The sequence below is a fragment of the Embiotoca jacksoni genome, unplaced genomic scaffold (genome assembly GCF_022577435.1).
Source record: "Embiotoca jacksoni isolate LCO1_2020_lvr unplaced genomic scaffold, fEmbJac1.0.p SCAF_22, whole genome shotgun sequence".
Taxonomy (NCBI): domain Eukaryota; kingdom Metazoa; phylum Chordata; class Actinopteri; family Embiotocidae; genus Embiotoca; species Embiotoca jacksoni.
Window position 1 is genome coordinate 4,328,321 of NW_027185363.1, and position 16,823 is coordinate 4,345,143.

At 42.5% G+C, this 16,823-nt stretch overlaps 1 protein-coding gene across 7 annotated transcripts in view; it reads left to right on the plus strand.

Moving 5' to 3' along the window:
* The first annotated feature begins 702 nt into the window (after positions 1-702).
* Positions 703-16,823, plus strand: part of pbx1a (pre-B-cell leukemia homeobox 1a) — a 49,496-nt gene continuing 33,375 nt past the window's right edge. For 2 of the 7 annotated variants that reach the window (XM_069157375.1, XM_069157378.1), the window contains exons 1-2: positions 710-1,413; positions 2,175-2,248. In XM_069157375.1, coding sequence (XP_069013476.1) covers positions 1,229-1,413; positions 2,175-2,248 — 259 coding nt within the window. In that variant the 5' untranslated portion in view covers positions 710-1,228. Of the gene's footprint in view, positions 1,414-2,174; positions 2,249-16,823 lie in introns of all 7 variants that reach the window. The other 5 variants (XR_011178686.1, XM_069157377.1, XM_069157373.1 and 2 more) reach the window with 5 other exon arrangements.

The window sequence follows — 16,823 nt, forward strand, 5'->3', positions numbered from 1 at the left end:
AATAATTGTTACCATGACGACAAAGGTCAGTGGTACTGTCCAACCATCATGTCGTTGATAACGGCCTGCTGAACCTACTATATACTACTACTGCTGTAAATTAGGTATTAGCCTACACTCCAACGCCTGAAAACGGAACTGTGCAAAGTTCCCCTTTAATCAACTATAGAAATAGTTTGTCAGATTGATTTTATATTAATTGCCTAATCGGTCAATGGACTAATCATTAATATACAGATTAGATCTTGTATCAGTCACAAATGCATGGTGGATGCCAACGGAGGCAGCTGTTTAAACACAAGGCTGATAAACTGGATTTTGTTACGACTGTTGTGGGCATATATTACGACACGGGGCTTATAAAATGCTTTCCACAAACTGCTGCATGTTCTAATAAATTCCTCTTGATTTATTATTCCTTTGACTGATTACACGGATGTAAATATTCAGCAGGGAAATATATAGTCCGGGTGACAGAGTGTCTTTTCCAAGCACCACCATGCTGTCCTGTTGGGTCAGAGCTTCACTGCCACTCACAATTATTTATTAGGCTACATATTCACTCTCTATCCATCACTGTATTGCCACCCGGTCCGGTCACATCTCTTTATGTTTATTACAGTGTCCCACCTTTCCAAGGAGGATGATTGACGTTTTCGGAGAGGACCGAGGTGGGACTTGCGCGCTCCTTCTTCTCCAATCGTGGCTCGAGGGGCGGAGGCTTTTCATCCATACTCTGATTATGAGTCAGTTACCAGACATAAGCGAAACAATAACAGTTGGTGGTTACTTTGTATCCAAATCCTTCACAGACAAGTTAAGTCTTTAGCGCGTTTTGGCGCATCAAGCTCTCGAGAATATCGGAGGTTTCATAAGAGGGGCACAACGCGCTCCACTTTTAATCAGATTAGGAGCCTTTAATGTTCAATCCTTTTTTTCCGTCCCTACAGTAGCGGTGCAGGAGTGGCCAAAGCCAAAAGCAGCGATTCAGATCAGATTTCACCTAAACCAGCTGGGAGAGAGACCGAGAGGGAGAGCAGAGAGAGGGTTTGTCAGTCTCCCTCCTCCCAAATCCAGAAAAGCTTACCAAGGAAAAAGGAGGAGTGTCGGGGCTCAGAGAAACGCCGAGGAATCCAGAGGAATTTCCGAGGATATTTTCTTATATTTTTTCCCTCTTGATATAAAAATTTGAAAGTTGGAGGGGAGGCAGCAGGGACCGTGGTCAAGGATGGACGAGCAGCCTCGGTTGATGCACTCCCACGGGGTAGGCATGGCCGGACACCCCGGCCTGGCGCAGCATATGCAGGATGGCACGGCAGGGACGGACGGAGAGGGAAGAAAGCAGGACATCGGAGACATATTACAGCAAATAATGACCATCACAGACCAAAGCTTAGACGAGGCACAGGCGAGGTGAGGCTGCACACAAATACTTGTATAATTAATAGGAGATATTGGGGATGGACCGGGGGAGATAATAACATTGTGGTTTGTGTCAAGACTGCCTGTAAATGAAAGCAATTACGCCCACTGAAGTGCCGTGACTGCGCGAAAGCGAAAAAAAAGACCCTTAAAACTTGTCACGATTCACATTTAATTATTTGAAACAACTTTTGCGTGAATATTTTTTTTTATCAAAACTATCAATTATGGCATGATTATAGCGGATTAAGATAAGAGGTGTTTTAACTGTGGAGCATTTGGCACCTCAGTTACACTGAGACTCTTCTGCCTTGTTACAAAGGAGCTTACATTGTAATCCTCTGCTATAATAACATGTTGCAGATCCTCTCCTATAGTTATGACCTATTGCATCAATAATTATAAAAAAAATATAATGAAATATATGAGGCATGGTACAGTTGAATAACTGGATAGATTTTGTGGCATTTTAAGTAAGACCAAACTGTTTTTCAAAAACATGTTGAATCCAATGATGAATCCATAGTCTTTGGATTTAATTATTTGACAAATGATTAAATCCAAATAATATGGATTCATCTTTGTTAATATTTTACCCTGCTTTGGCTCCTGGGTGCTTTATAAATTAGCATACTTTGTGGTACAAACAACTGGGAAGAATAATGTATCTATATTATGATATTTTGGGGATTTCAGGGGGGTCCACTTGTTTGAATATTGATTTGGAAAGTGGTGTCCTGTCCTCTTTTTAGGAAACATGCACTCAACTGCCACAGAATGAAACCTGCCCTCTTCAATGTCTTGTGTGAAATAAAGGAGAAAACAGGTAAGCATCCACACCGATGACAGTGTTGTCCATTTTAGGGTCTAAAAGCGTATTCTTTGTCTCTAGCATCACCTGTTTTCTTTATTTTGGATGTCTTTCTTTAATACTTGAAACATTTTTAGAGAAAATGTGGATTTAAAGGTCTCTTCAGCCACTGTATATTTATTTAGCATAAAATTCACATTTTCTTTTTTTACAACACGTTTTCATCGACAAACGTCACACATCTTGCATGTACACAGCGCTGGCAGCGGATGACTTGCAGTCTCTGGACAGGAATGTTTTCATGCCGACATTTGGGCTTTCTGGGGCCGGGCTTTCTCACCCCTCTCTGTCTGTTTTCCTTGGCCGAGTTATTGGTGTTTGCTAAGTGAGCTGTTTTACATGCAGGGGCAGGTCAGAGGGATTTTCTGTTTATGTTCGCAACAAGGGTCAAAGTCATGAAAAGGAATGTGTGAATTATTACTCACTTTTAACAGCAGATCAAAGGAAGAGCGGCTCACATGATGAAAGCCCGCGAATATTCTCTGAGGGATGTGGCAGAGTGCTGCTTTTCAAGAGAGGAAATAAAACAAAATATCCAATATAGCCTTATCTGTGAGCACAACTTTGAAGCTGTTGTTGAGATTATTGAGAGAGCCTTGTCACTTTGTCTGCTGGCTGCATCGCAGCCATGTAGACAGGCAACGGAGAATAAACACAGGGCTTGTGCCTTATGGAGGCAATACCGTTTTCATTAATATAACATGGACTGTTATTCACTGACATTCATGAGTCAGAGTTTGGCACAGGCTTTTCCAAAGAAAGGAGAGGGAACATGTAGACACTTGAGATTTTCATCAGATTTACAAAGGTTAAAGAATGCAGCCTGTGAGGAAGAAGCTATAGTAGGCTGGGGCCCTGTTTCTAAATTGCAAGGCTTGGAAAAGTGAGAGAGTAATGCCTGGCTCTTTGTAAACTGTCTGGCGTCTCCTCGGGTTCAACCAGAGTTCGTTTCCAAAACGAAGAACAAAGTGACTTGGACCTTTTCCTGGCTTTTCCCCCTGCCTCTCCTCTCTTCCCACCGTTCTTGGCAACCAGGACTTCACAGAGCTTCTGACGAGAGGCTCCCCTCAGACTGCAAATTGTCCTCCCCTCCGTTTAGTACCAAGTTTGGAAATGTTTTTTAACATTGCTTGTATTTTCTCTCTTTTTAAAAATGTTTTTTTATTGTATCAGTTATTTTTACCACAACTCTGCAAGTTCTAAATAATGACATTGTTTTTGTGAAGACAGAACAGCATTTAAAAGTTAAGAATAACCCAAACTATTTATGAGAGAATCAAGATTGACTGGCTGCTTCTCTGTGTCCTCCCTGTCTCCGTTTGAAGAGCTGAGCTGCGGCTCATCTTCGCCCATAGGAGGTTTGTGCAGACGAAACTGAAAATCCTTTCACTGCAGTGACAGAGAAAATGACTCAAACCTTCACCATGGCATTTACAGCCAAATGTGCTGAGTGCAGTGTGTGCGAGTGGAGAACAGCCTGTAATTTGTCAGGTCTTTTTTATATTCTTTATAAAGAGTCAGCTTCTCCTTGCTTTTTACATTGTTGCAGTCAGAGTAGTCTCTGGGAAGAAGTGTGAGCAGGAGGAGACGAGTACAGCAGTTCAGATTCGAAGCATTTCCTTTTTTCTCAACCTTTTACCAGAGAAGAAACATTTCCTCACATCAGCTATCATTTGCTGCACGTGGTTATTTGCATGTGTGGTGTATGCATCACTTATTCGTGGTATATCAGCGGAGTGTTGACAGCAGCAATATGGGACATTGCAGCAGTGAGGTGTCCATTGGCAAGCAGCTGACAAACAAGGCGGGAGCACATGCCAATAGCAGACAGAACGGGCCTTAACTGATGACCCCACACCACCCCATTCCGTTTATTTGTGCCGGGGTCGTTCCCATGTCACAGTGCAAGAGTATTTAGCAAGCTTAAACAAGCTCAGGTTCACACGCTGGCTTATAGTAAACCAACGCCGGAGGCTTGTGTTACCACTTACCGACGTTCCTTTTGGCCACCGGGGTTGTATTTCACGAAAACGTTTGCCCCATCTCCCGGCCCCTCGCAACTTTTTTTAGACTATCATCATTGTTTCTGCAGTTCCTGAGAGCACTTTGAATTTGTTTTCCTGTGCTTGCTCCACATCCTGTCAAGAGAGCTGGAGAGCTTCTTTGTTTGTGTGGAACCATTACGGTGAGGGAAGTTGGCACGTACAGGTTGACTAAGTAAGAGAAGCCAGACACCAAGTCAGTGTTTCTGGGTGTCAGATTTCAGGCCTGCTCTCCCCCTCTCTCTGTCTCTCTGCCTGTGTCTCTCTATCTGCGGGCCTGGGACTGTTTTCGTCAGGCCACTCGGTGTCAGCAGCCTCACATTACCCCCATGCAGGCTCGGGTCAGATGGAGAGCTCCTGCATGACTAATATGATCAGACGGATAATGCATTACACCGCTTGAACTTATCAAAGCTAGACCTGCTGAATCAGTCCATCCCACTAACCAATCCCCCCCCACTCCCCCAAGCCTGCGCTGCTAATTAGACATGTACACACATTTTAGATATCCACAGTGATGTTGATCTGGTCACTTTCAAGGTTCCTGCCAGGGCTCATAAATACTGGAGGAAATACTCTTTCTTTATTGGGACGAAGCAGATGTTTGTTTTGACAACTGTGCTGGTTTCAATGAAGAATTATTTTTATTATTTATTGTTCTGCCAGTTACTTTCTTATTTAATCTATTAAGTCTATAATCGGAAAACAAAGTAAAATGGTCAAAGTGACTTCTTCAGGTATTTTACTTTGTCTGACCAACAAACCAAAACCCCAAAAGATACAGTTTACACTGAAAAACCAGCAGATCCGCTCATCAGAGAAGATAGAAATAACAAAGGTTTTGCATTTTGCTTCAAGATAGTACTCAAATGATTAACTGATATATATATATATATATAAAAAGTAGTATGAAAACAGTGGGGAATATCCTGTACTTTGACTCATCAATTAATCAGGTGATTATCTCAGATCTAGTTGGTGGGCCTGAATTAAACGTGAAGGTGCAGGGTGATGATGTCAAATGACTATTTATGGTATTTTCTGTAACCTTCACATTAACCGTTAACGGTGGTACTGGTTGAGCTCCCATGCAGCAGTGGATAAACTGGTTACTATGGCTCCCAGTGCTGCTGTTTTTCAGTATTTAATTGACATGGCTGTCCATGATGAGTTCAGGGGTTAGTGTTGCCTCTCTTTGTTACTCTCCTCTCATCTCCAGTGACAGATGGAGGCATTAGTCTCCAATGTGGCGCTGTCCTGAAACTAATGGCTATGTCCTTGGTTTCCCCGCGCTCACTGGGAGACTGTATATCTGTCCCCGGCTTGGAAGTGCCGAAGCAGCAGTTTATCCCCCCATGTTTTAGTTTCCACGGAAATAAGGCTGAACAGGACGCTGTCTGTTCTCTCATAAATAACTTCAAATAAATAACTTCAAAATGAACGCAAAGTTTTTCCTGAGAAAATGTTGCCAGGCTTTGATTTGCGAGCGCACAGGAAACTCTCCCTCCACTTACCAGAAATGTTCATCTGAGTGAATAATAATAAACATGTAATATATTTGTAAGTGTAGTCCAAGTGGGGATGTGCTGATTCTAAGTTTAACTTCGCCTTTAAAGTGAGTTATATCAGACATAAATAGACTGGATTCCCTTTTATTCTCTGACATTTCCTCTATAGTCATATTTATATTCACTACATTGTCAGTGCACTTCACAAGCAACAGCAAGTATTTTTGCTGTTCGCTGTCCTCTGATATAAACTCACTTGCAATTAGGACAGCTAATATATTATGCAAATGTTGACTGGCTTAATTGAGACATGTTAATCATGTTTTAAGAGGCTAATTACAGCCCTGTATATATGAGGTGGGAGTAGTAATTAGCCGTGATAACAGATCTGGCTGTAGAATGGTCATATTCTGCGTGTCGACGTATGGCGAGGGAGTGTGTGTGTGTGTGTGTGTGTGTGTGTGTGTGCGTGTGTGTGTGTGTGTGTGTGTGTGTGTGTGTGTGTGAGAGAGAGAGAGAGAGAGAGAGAGAGAGAGAGAGAGAGAGAGAGAGAGTGAGTGAGTGAGTGAGTGAGTGAGTGAGTGAGAGAGAGCAATTCAGTTGTTTTGCCTCTTTACGTGCACACTAGTGATTAATTATTTTGTTTTTCATGTACTTTTTTCTGATTTCACCTTCACAAAAATGGCAAGAAGGACAGAGAAACAGACATCTGTCAGTTCACCTATTCCAGAGAAATAGAATTTCAATGCATCTCTATTTGTAGTTTGTTTCCTGCACTTTTCAATCTGGTTATCTGATGCAGCAGTACTGGCCGTTCTGCACGCTGTGCTTTTATACACGACTGTGTTCTTAGTTTTCTGACAGAGATCATATTCAGATCCATTACGCTAAGAATGCCTTCCCACTTATCGAATATAAAATTGCTTTAGAGAGGAAATTTGCTCTATGGTGGAGTGGAGTTTCTTTTTTTATCAGATGTTTGTCTCTGGAGCAGCTTTTAGTGTCTACAAAACAGCTCCGGTGACATTATTGCAGTTGCAATCACCTCGGCCATTGTTTTTCTTATTGGTGCTGTTTGGATTTGATTGGATTTTCCACAGCCTCATGGAACTGCCTCACGCAGTGCGACTGGTAAACGCGTATGTCCTCATATTGTTGGAGTTGAAATACCTGCAGATCTTATTATTGATATGTTCATGGGGCTCCAACTGTGCACTCCAACTACCTTTGAATTATACTGTTTAGTTTCTCCATTTTTCACAGCGTTAGATCCATATGGTTACGTGCATGCAGCCCTGGCCTTTTCTCCACCGTTTGATTGAAGAGACATATCCGTTCTTATATCAAAAACGTAATCTGTGTGTGCAGATTTTCCTGTTCACTTTGATGGAGGTGGGTTCTCTGGCACCCTGCCACTAAGATGTAAATGGCGTGTTGGCAGCATGCTGGGGTTGTACAAAGGACCCCCCTGACTTCGATGAACAGTCAAACATAAAATGGCAAGCGCTCTTCCCTGCCTGACTTAGTAAAAATGACACAAATTAATACATGCTGCTTAAACAGGACCAAGATTAATGGTTGCCTTTCGCAGCGGCTTAGATCCACTGTCAGTCGTTGCTCGCTGCCCAGATGGAATCAACACCAATCAATGAGGCTGCCGACTCTCGCTGGATATCTGCTTAGGATGTTGAGTGGTACACACAGATACACGCACACACACACAGACACACACGCACATTTCAACCTATACTGTACATGCAGACACAAATGTCATGCAAACGATACGTGAGCTGCACCCTCGTTGATGCAGTATTTTTGCGTCTCCCTCCAGCATTTCTGAGTATAAAGTCACAGGCATATCTTGTATTACTTCCCATACAGTAGGATGTTCAATCAGGTGCCACAAAGTCAGATGGGGAAGAGCAGTGAGGCTGATGGCTCAGTAGTGATTGGATGTTTCAATTACTGATAGTAATGCCATGGTGTAGTGAGTCATGCAGTGCAGATAGCACCATTTATTTTAATCAGGACAGGGGAGAGATGGGTGTGGATGTGTCTCCCTCATTTCAGAGTAGTTTCACATTTAGATGCAGAGGAGTGTGCGCTCTTTCTCTCTCTCTCTCTCTCTCTCTCTCTCTCTCTCTCTCTCTCTCTCTCTCTTTCTCTCTCTCACGCTCTCTCACACTCTCTCACTCTCTCGCTCTCTCTTTATTTCACACACAAACACATCCACAGACACATGCACATGCTCAGGTGGATTGAGAGTGGAGGAGAGGTTGCCGTGGGTAACGCATAGCGACAAGGTACTCTCTTGCTGAGCTATTCTAATTTATGTTAATAAACCTTGCCGTTGCCGTGAGAGACAAAGGGGCCACAGATGAGCCTTGGTAACCTCGGCACCTTCACTGGAAGGAAAGGCGCAGACAAAGAACAATGCAGACACACACACACACACACACACACACACACACACACACACACACACACACACACACACACACACACACACACACACACACACACACACACACACACACACACACACACAGCAAAAGCGAGAGGAGATATTGAACTGTAGAGAAAGACACAAATACTGTGGCGGAGAGCGATGATAAATTTAGCCACACAAAGAGTTGTTTTTGTGGCTGCAAAATCAAACAGTCTCATGCTGGCAATCTTCAGCGTGGTGTGTGGTATCTCCTGTTTCTGTGCGTGTGTTAGAGTGTGTGTTGGAGGGGCAGAAATAGGCAGCCAGGCTGTCTCCCGGGATTGCTGCTGCTAATTCTGCGGGGCCTATAGAGACACGGGGAGCTGCAGTTTTGGATCACTTCCCGGGGCAGATGTGACACCACAGGTAGCATTTAGCACAGTAGGGCGAGAGCATGAATGTTAGCAGAGGGCAGTACTTGGTCAGGCTGACCGGCAGTGGACAGACAATCTGTGAGAGCCAGATAAGGGCTCTTAAATCTGCTTCTGAAGTACTGTCTGTTCTTTCAGGCAAAACAGGAACCCTGCATGAATCCAAAAAATAGCCACTGCAATGCAGATCAAAACTTCTCTTATTTGCCCTATTTGAAATTATGCATGGATGTTCTGTAGAAATATCAATTACCAAGTCAGAAGTACCATTAGAGTGAGATCAGTTTTCTTGTTTGTTTTTTTATGCAAATGTAATTGTTTTCAAAAATACTGTTGAATCAGTTTTCATTATTGCCACAAAACAGCAGGTTTCACTTGTTAAAGTTGTTAGATTACTAGTTATTGTGGAAAAATCTGTCTTATGTAAATATGAAAGGCCTCATTACCAGACTATTATTTTGTTTCAGCAAGAAAATCTGTGCAATCTGTGAAAGTTTCTATTTTGATATTTAAGAAGGTTACGTATGTCAACAATTCTCCCAGCAGCAGCAATGAGGATTGATAATGCATTGTTGCCTCCTTGTTGGTTCCCTGTACTATAGAAATCTGTATCCCAACCCAAAGAGTGAAAGCTGTGGATTTCCTCTGTGCCTTCTGTCTGCCAGCTTGCCTTTGGCGGTGTTAGTTCTGGACAGTTAACTCCCACTGAAATTATGTTAATTGCTGTCATTTTCTTTTTTCTACTTGAGCATAATCAGCAAATTATATACTTCTGTTCATTTATTACTGAGCCATTCCTAACGCAGTTTTTACCCTTCAAAGATCAAAAGTTAGGAGGTAGTTTGCGCTTATGATTTATGCATACATGTGCGTTTATGTGCGCCTTTTATGTTCGGTATCAGCAATTTGTTTTGTGTATTGGATTGCTTTTACATCATCTGGACTGTGTCAAATTGGTCTCTGAAATGTTAAGGAGATGCACACATGGTGTTAGTTACAACAAAGTACAACCGAGTATTGCAATGTGTATATTAATACACTGAATGTGACAGTGTGTCAGGTTTGTATTTTTGGGTTAAAATTATTCTCATTTCACGTTAAGCTTCACCACAGAACATGATAACCAGCGATTAAACAAATTCGACTTTTTTTTGCAGTGTAGTTAAACTGGAAGGCATCGTGTTGTAAGGTGGTTCTGGCGTTACTGCACAAGTTTTAGGCGTTCACACACATAAAATGGACGAACAAACACCAAGATGAAAGAAATGCAGGAAGCCTATCACTGTTTATTATATTTAACACTCTCATTTCCATCTCAGATTTTTTTGCTTTATGTGACTGTTGTAACTGGAAATTCCACCTAAAATAAATCACATTCTGTCTGCAAACATAAACTCTAGCATGGACCATGTGGTTGTCTGTTGATCACAAGTAGATCGACTGACACTCCTTAAAACTGCTGCGTTTTACTGTACTCACAATAGGAGGGCAAATGTGTTACACTGATGGGACAAAAACTCTCGTATTACATGAAGTTACACCACATGACATGATAACAAGTAATTCCAAGACATCTATTACAAGTAAAAGTATAAATTAAATATGTAACAAGAAGGGAACATACACAAATAATTAGATTTTCATCATAAACTTTATTTTGAAATCTTTGGACATACTGATATTTTATTTTATTGATCGAACAGACTTGCAGCACCCTGCTACACCGCTATATTTTTTTGTCTTTGAGATTAAACACACCTTCACTGCAGCAGAACGAATGCCAGTCTATGCAAGTTCACCTTGCTGTTAAAGGAGGATTTTAGTGTTTCTTCTTCGCGCTTTCACGAGTCGTTCACAAGATTTGAACCGACGACCCCGTGACTCCACATGCCTCGAGGCGAGCATCTCCTCTTCTTCTATTATTTTTTTATTTGGCTTGCTGGCACCACCTTGCAGCCTGTTTTATTGGACATGTCCTTCAGCACCATGTTTAGCAGTCTCCTCCCCTAAACACATAAAATTCCTTTATGTTCCTATTACTTGAGTTTATGAAGAGCGTCTTCACCCACCTCCCTTCCGATAAGATCATATTGATAGATTGATATTGGGAGAGCTGTAGTGTGATAAAAGCGCGGGGGTTAAGAGCTTCTTGGATAGTTTAACCTTGATAAAACAGTTGTTTCAGTGAGGCTGATTTTGCCCCATCCGTCTTCATCCGTCAGGGCCCCGCTGAAGTATGCAAATGAAGGCAGTAGAGGGAAGCGCCGTGTGCGGTTAAATGGGGCGTTGCGAATGTGCGGTGTACCGCGCCGACGGGGTGATACTACTTACTGTCCAAATTTAGTGTGTCTCTTCTGAAACACAACCCCCTCCTCCCCCCTTGCTTTTTGTCTGCATTTCGAGAATATATACACCCGGAGAGGAACTGTGGCCTCTCGTAAAGTGATGACAGCTGTGACAGGAGCAAAGCAGTTTATGTTTGTGCTTACGTTATTATAGATTTTAATGTTTTCTGAGCTGGATTTTAGTGGCTGCACAACAGTCTGTTAGCCCTTAATTTGTGACTTTCTATGTGAAGTATCTGCATTTACATGTTGCAGCCGGTTTTATTGCATGTTCCGACCATACATTTTAAAGTATGGCTGTTTATTGTGCTAATTAGTGAGTCTGGAGGTGTAAGGGTAATAATCTTTGTGATAATAACTGTTTATGCCTTAACTCTACTCTCCATTCGCAGTTTATGTTGCCCGGGCAGCTTCATTTGCCTGATTAGTTTTGTACCTACTCAGCAGCATTAGGGATGTTTTTGTGTGTGTTTGATTCTCTCATTTATCTCATGTGTCGGCATATTGATTGATTCCCCCGCTCACTCATTATTTTGTTCTGTTCTTCACAACTCATTTTCAGAAAAGGGGGCCAGCACCGAGGCCAGAAACAGATACAGTGTCTCCTCTCTGCTGTCTGACTGGCCACCACACACATAAAGCTGTCAATCAGGAGCTTTCCTGCCTGCCCTTTGTTATGGAACGCCAGCTCTGTGGGTGGGTCCTCTGGGTGATAGATGGCTCAGAGAGCCTATCGGACTGCAAGGAGCATCCATCTCTGTCTGGAGCCTGTTAAACAAGCTTGGGAAAGCAGCCATGTAGTCCTAACCACCACTGGCCTCCACTAAAAAACCCCATTAACATTAATGAAGGATAGCTTTAAAAGTTCTTCAGTAATAGGCTTGAATTGGATTTATGAGTCAGATAGTTTGCCAGAGAGTACGTCATGAAAAATGTCATTGGTAGATAAATGGAAATGAGCGTTTGAAAGGTCTCGGGACACCGTTTCAGTAAGGATTTCAGCTCAGCTCAGAAACATTTTTTTTTTTTTACCCCTCAATCACTTCCCCTCCAGCTCTAAAATCAAGCCGCAGCTTCAGTGGCTGCGAGGAAAAGCGACGTGTTTGATGTTGGAAGTCACTGCAAAGATAAAGCTGCTCATCTTACACACGGTGCTGCAGCTTCTAGAGCAAAAAAATAAAATAATTTCTTAATACTTTTTGTAAAGGCCTTTCATCCCAGGTGGCACTGACCATTTCAATATTTTGCAACCACCACTTTACCTGTCTGCAAGGTCCCTATAGATGGCTGATGTGAAACTGCTATTAGCCAGCCAATTCCTCAGCCACAGATTACTGTGCCAGTACGTAGTAATCACAGTGTTGAAAAGGTCTGATTGCACTCCATCCAACCTACAAAGTGTGGCATAAATGGGTTTTTTCGAAGGTCTGCAGTCGGTTGTTGGTATGTCATCATAGTGCATTAGGACTGTCAGAGGCAAAATAGCCGTTTTTGAAACCTCTTTCATTTCGTGTGAATGTTAAAAGGATGCAGAAATACACTCAGAACAAACTAAGCAAACAAGGCCTCAGTGAGATTGTTCAGTCAAAGCACCTCGTGTACGAGCTGAACCATGAACTTGTTCCGCTGAAAATCTATTCATATGAAATATTTCTAATTTCACACAGCTCCCCTCTCTCTATTTCTCCCTGGGCTTTTTTTTCCCTCCTCGCTCCTCTCCTCCTGTCTTCTGGCTAGTCTGCTCTCCAGTAACCTCTGATGTCATTAGCGTTGGAGGGAGGTTGAGGGGAGAGAGGGCTTTGCTATTCTTAATGAATTCCGCTGTGTCTTTGCACTCCCCCACCTAGTTAACCCCACCCTCCCCCCGCCAATGCTCAAGGTGTCAAATTAGAGCAGCTGGAAAAGGGGAGAACAAGGAGATGAGCAAGGTACATCTCACACCCAGCTCATTTCCTCATTCTCCTTCAAATCACCTAATACAACATGATATTCATGAATAGTATCCATGTAAAAACTATGCAAAAATGGTTGGATGCACTTCACGTATTCACTTTAATGATAAAGGAGTTGGTACTGCAGTTAATAACATGTTACTCATGCACTGCTGTGCACTGAAAGTACAGTTAGAGGAAGAATTCACCACCAGGTAGTTTGACTCTGTTACGTACAGTCTCATTAATCAGCAGTGCAGTGATGGATGAACTATTCAGATCATTTACTTAAGTAAAAATAATAGTACAATAAAAAAAACGACTTAATTACGGGAAAAAACTAAGCCTTCAAATTTCTAAGAGTATGCATGTGTTTAAAGAATCAAATGTGACTGTACTTGTTATGCAATAGATTGACCGCTGTCACCGTTATTTAGGATATATTACAGTGTAGGAGCGTTACTATTTATTTATTAACATATAAGCACAATTTTAATGCCGCAGCTGGTCAAGGTGGAGATTATTTTTTATAGGCTCTTTAAAGAAGAAATGTGACTATCAGAAACCATTTTGCACATGTTGCATATTTCAGTAAGTTAGTGAGTCATTAAAAGCATTTGTCAAGAGTTAAAATCTCAGATAGGTATATATTGTCCTTCAACTTGAAAGGTAAAACTTTGCCAAAAGTAACAAGCAAAAAGAACATACTACAGAAAAATTTGAAAAAAATATATTGCAGCAAACTACCAATTTCCAACTTGGAAGCCACTGATGTACTTTACAACACAACATTACATTATTAATGTTACTGTAAATGCTACTTTGAAAATTTGTATCTGCAAAGTAACCAGTAAATCTAAGTGTCACATTCCTTTAGTGAAGTAAATATACAATACTTCTTTCTGAAATGCAGTGCAGTAGGAGTACAATGTAAAATATCAAGTGACGTAGGTGTTTTCCTTTCATTTTTTGTCTCATGCACAAACTCAAGCTGAGCAACCAAACATGGTTCAAACTCAGAGAACTTTATTGAAAATGCTGGCTGAGGATCCCAGAAATCTCCAAAGATAAAAAAAAATATATGTCGGCCTGATAAAATATAATCTTTGAATTTGATGATCTAGCACAGCCAGAACAAGGACAGATGTTAATTTGCACCATGTACTGTAGCTTGGATTAGGAGTGTAAACAAACAGATGCACAATGTATGTGATACTGTCAGAGAGACTGGAGTAACATTATTTAAAGGCACTGAAGGGGTTAACCTCACCTTACCTCATCCAGATTTGTTATAGTTGTTGTTTCAGCAGGAGATGAGGGTATGAACTTGTTGCAATTACTGCATGTAGGTGGAAAAAGTACTAGTGTTTGTGACGGTGATAACACTCACATTCTCTGCTGTTGTTGGAAATTCCTCAGTTTGATGTGATTTCTGCTACGTTAGGCCAGTTACGCTCAGGAGTGAGAAGAGCACAAAGATGCAAGCTGCATCACCCGTAGCAGTTTTTAATGATGTTGAAGTGGTTCAGGGTGGATTTTTCTGGTGAGCTTAGCAGAGTTGTTGTTGTCTACTTCACCCTGGTGTTAACAGTTGATAGTCCTGACTCAACAGAGAGTCGGCATCCCCCCGTGGCTGTGCTTACTCACTCCTGAGCCCGGCGTTTAGTTTTCCTTGGCAGACCCAGGCCACAGCTCATTAGACTAAGAGAATGTGCTTGCCTTAATTAATGATATGTAAATATCCTTGAATTGGCCACATTTGCATATTAAGAGAGATTTGAGGAATCTGTGGAGTAATATATTTTAATTAGGGATTAATTAAAAATAATGGGAATTTCATTTCGCCTGGCAGGTTGTGTTTGGTGCGAAGCGAGCGTCGGGGCCCAATCTTTGAACGCGGAGGCAGCCACCAACATGTGAAGGAAGCTCTGCTCTTTCACCCGCTGTCTCTGCTGCATACAAACATGTGCCCTCGCGCGCGCGCGCGCGCGCGCGCACACACACACACACACACACACACACACACACACACACACACACACACACACACACACACTGGCATCACATTCCTTGAGATGCCAGAGACTTCCCAGGGGGTCTCCACAAAGCACTGTAGTTTTGAAAAGGGGGTGAGGAGGAGGAGGAGGAAGAAGAGGAGGGGAATACAGCTTCAACACCCGCAATATGTTTTCAGGGATGGTCCCAGTTTGGCTCAATTTCATCTCTCATCTTTCTGTTTTTTTTTTTTTTTTACCGTGTAGTTGGGGAACGGCTCTCAGACACGGAACACTAGTTATGTTGGCAATTATGTTAATGGAATGCCATTAGGCCATGATTGTGTATGAGCGAGTGGGGAGAGAGGGCACGTTTTCGAGACCCAAGTCAACGTCTGCTTGGATCCACTTCTGAGAGAGTCTTTGCCAAAACACTGTCTAGCACGGTCTCCAGTTTTTCACCCATAGATCTTCAGCGCTGCGTACAGTTTGACCGTCGTGTCAGGGGCTGTTTCATTTCAGGCTATTTGTACTGCGTAATGATGTACTCAATGTGTTTTTTCTCTGACAGCTGTGAAAATATATCTGAATAGAGACAAAGAAAGCATCTGTCATCAGCATCACTAATGGCACTGATAGCACGGCCACTATCACCGCATCTCCTAGGTGGAAATCATCCCCATTACCAAGCATCAGGGCCGCTTCCTGCTTCCTGATGCTCCTTGGAGCATCGTCGCACACAAACACACTCCTGACTGTTCCAGACCATCCGCAAAGGCCATTTTTCGATGCGTTCGGTCGTTTTTTTTTTGGTCATTTTCGTAGAGCAGAAGCATGCGGTAAATGTCTGTTTTTCCTCCAGCTCTGCTTAAAGCGGCGAGCTCCTTTGGCATTTGTGATGTGTCGTCAGCGTGCTGATGTTATTGATCCAGGACCTTCCGAATTCATTAGGAGATCCAGCCCAACTGTGCCGCATCTTTATTTATGTTGCTGCCCCCTCCCTGGCCTGCCCCTCTCTCTCTGCCTCACTCCCTGTCTGCATTCCTCTTTCATCCTCCGTGCATTATTCTTTTATTATTCTTTTACAGCTGCCTTATCGCCCGCATTTTGGTGAGGATAAGACCTGTCATCTTTGGGTCTTGTCTGGGGAGATGATGGGGGACTTCAAGGGGGAGGAGGAGGGGGATGGGGAGGGAGGAGGGTGTGTGTAAAGAATGCCTGCTGTCCCCCTTTTTTCATCATCTGAAATGGATCTCTCTCGCGCTCTCTTTTTTTCCCCCTCCTCTACCTTGCTCTCTTTCACTCTCGCTTTCGCTGTCTCTCTTTGTAATGAGAATCTCTCTCTAATTGAGGGAGCTGCAGCGAGCTGGCCGAGGGCGGCAGGGTTAGATTGTGATACTGGCTACGTGACCGTTATGCTGATAGAGGTGGCAGATCAATAATTTAGGCCCTGACCTTAATGGTGGTGTTAAAACGCTCATTCCTTTGGAGTCTGGAGGCCTTAAAGGTGCAGAGTTGGATAAAGGCACGGAGCTGGCTGGATATGGAGGTGGGAGTGGGGGATGGTGGGAGCAGCAGATAAGAGGAGAGGTGGAGAAAGACAGGGAGGGAGAGTTTATTTGCAGTCAGCCCCTCGGTCTGTGAAAGGAGGGATCATGAGTGATGTTTTTCCTTCTTCTACATTCACACTCTCACATTGTCACCAACATTCATCCTCTTAGTATCCATATGAATGCCGTAAGCTTTTTTATTTTTTTTATTTTTTTTTTTTATTTTTTTTTTTTCTTGTGTATTTGGTATTTGGTTGTAATCCGTTCTCATAAGAAATCCTCCATCCATTCTCACTGATGC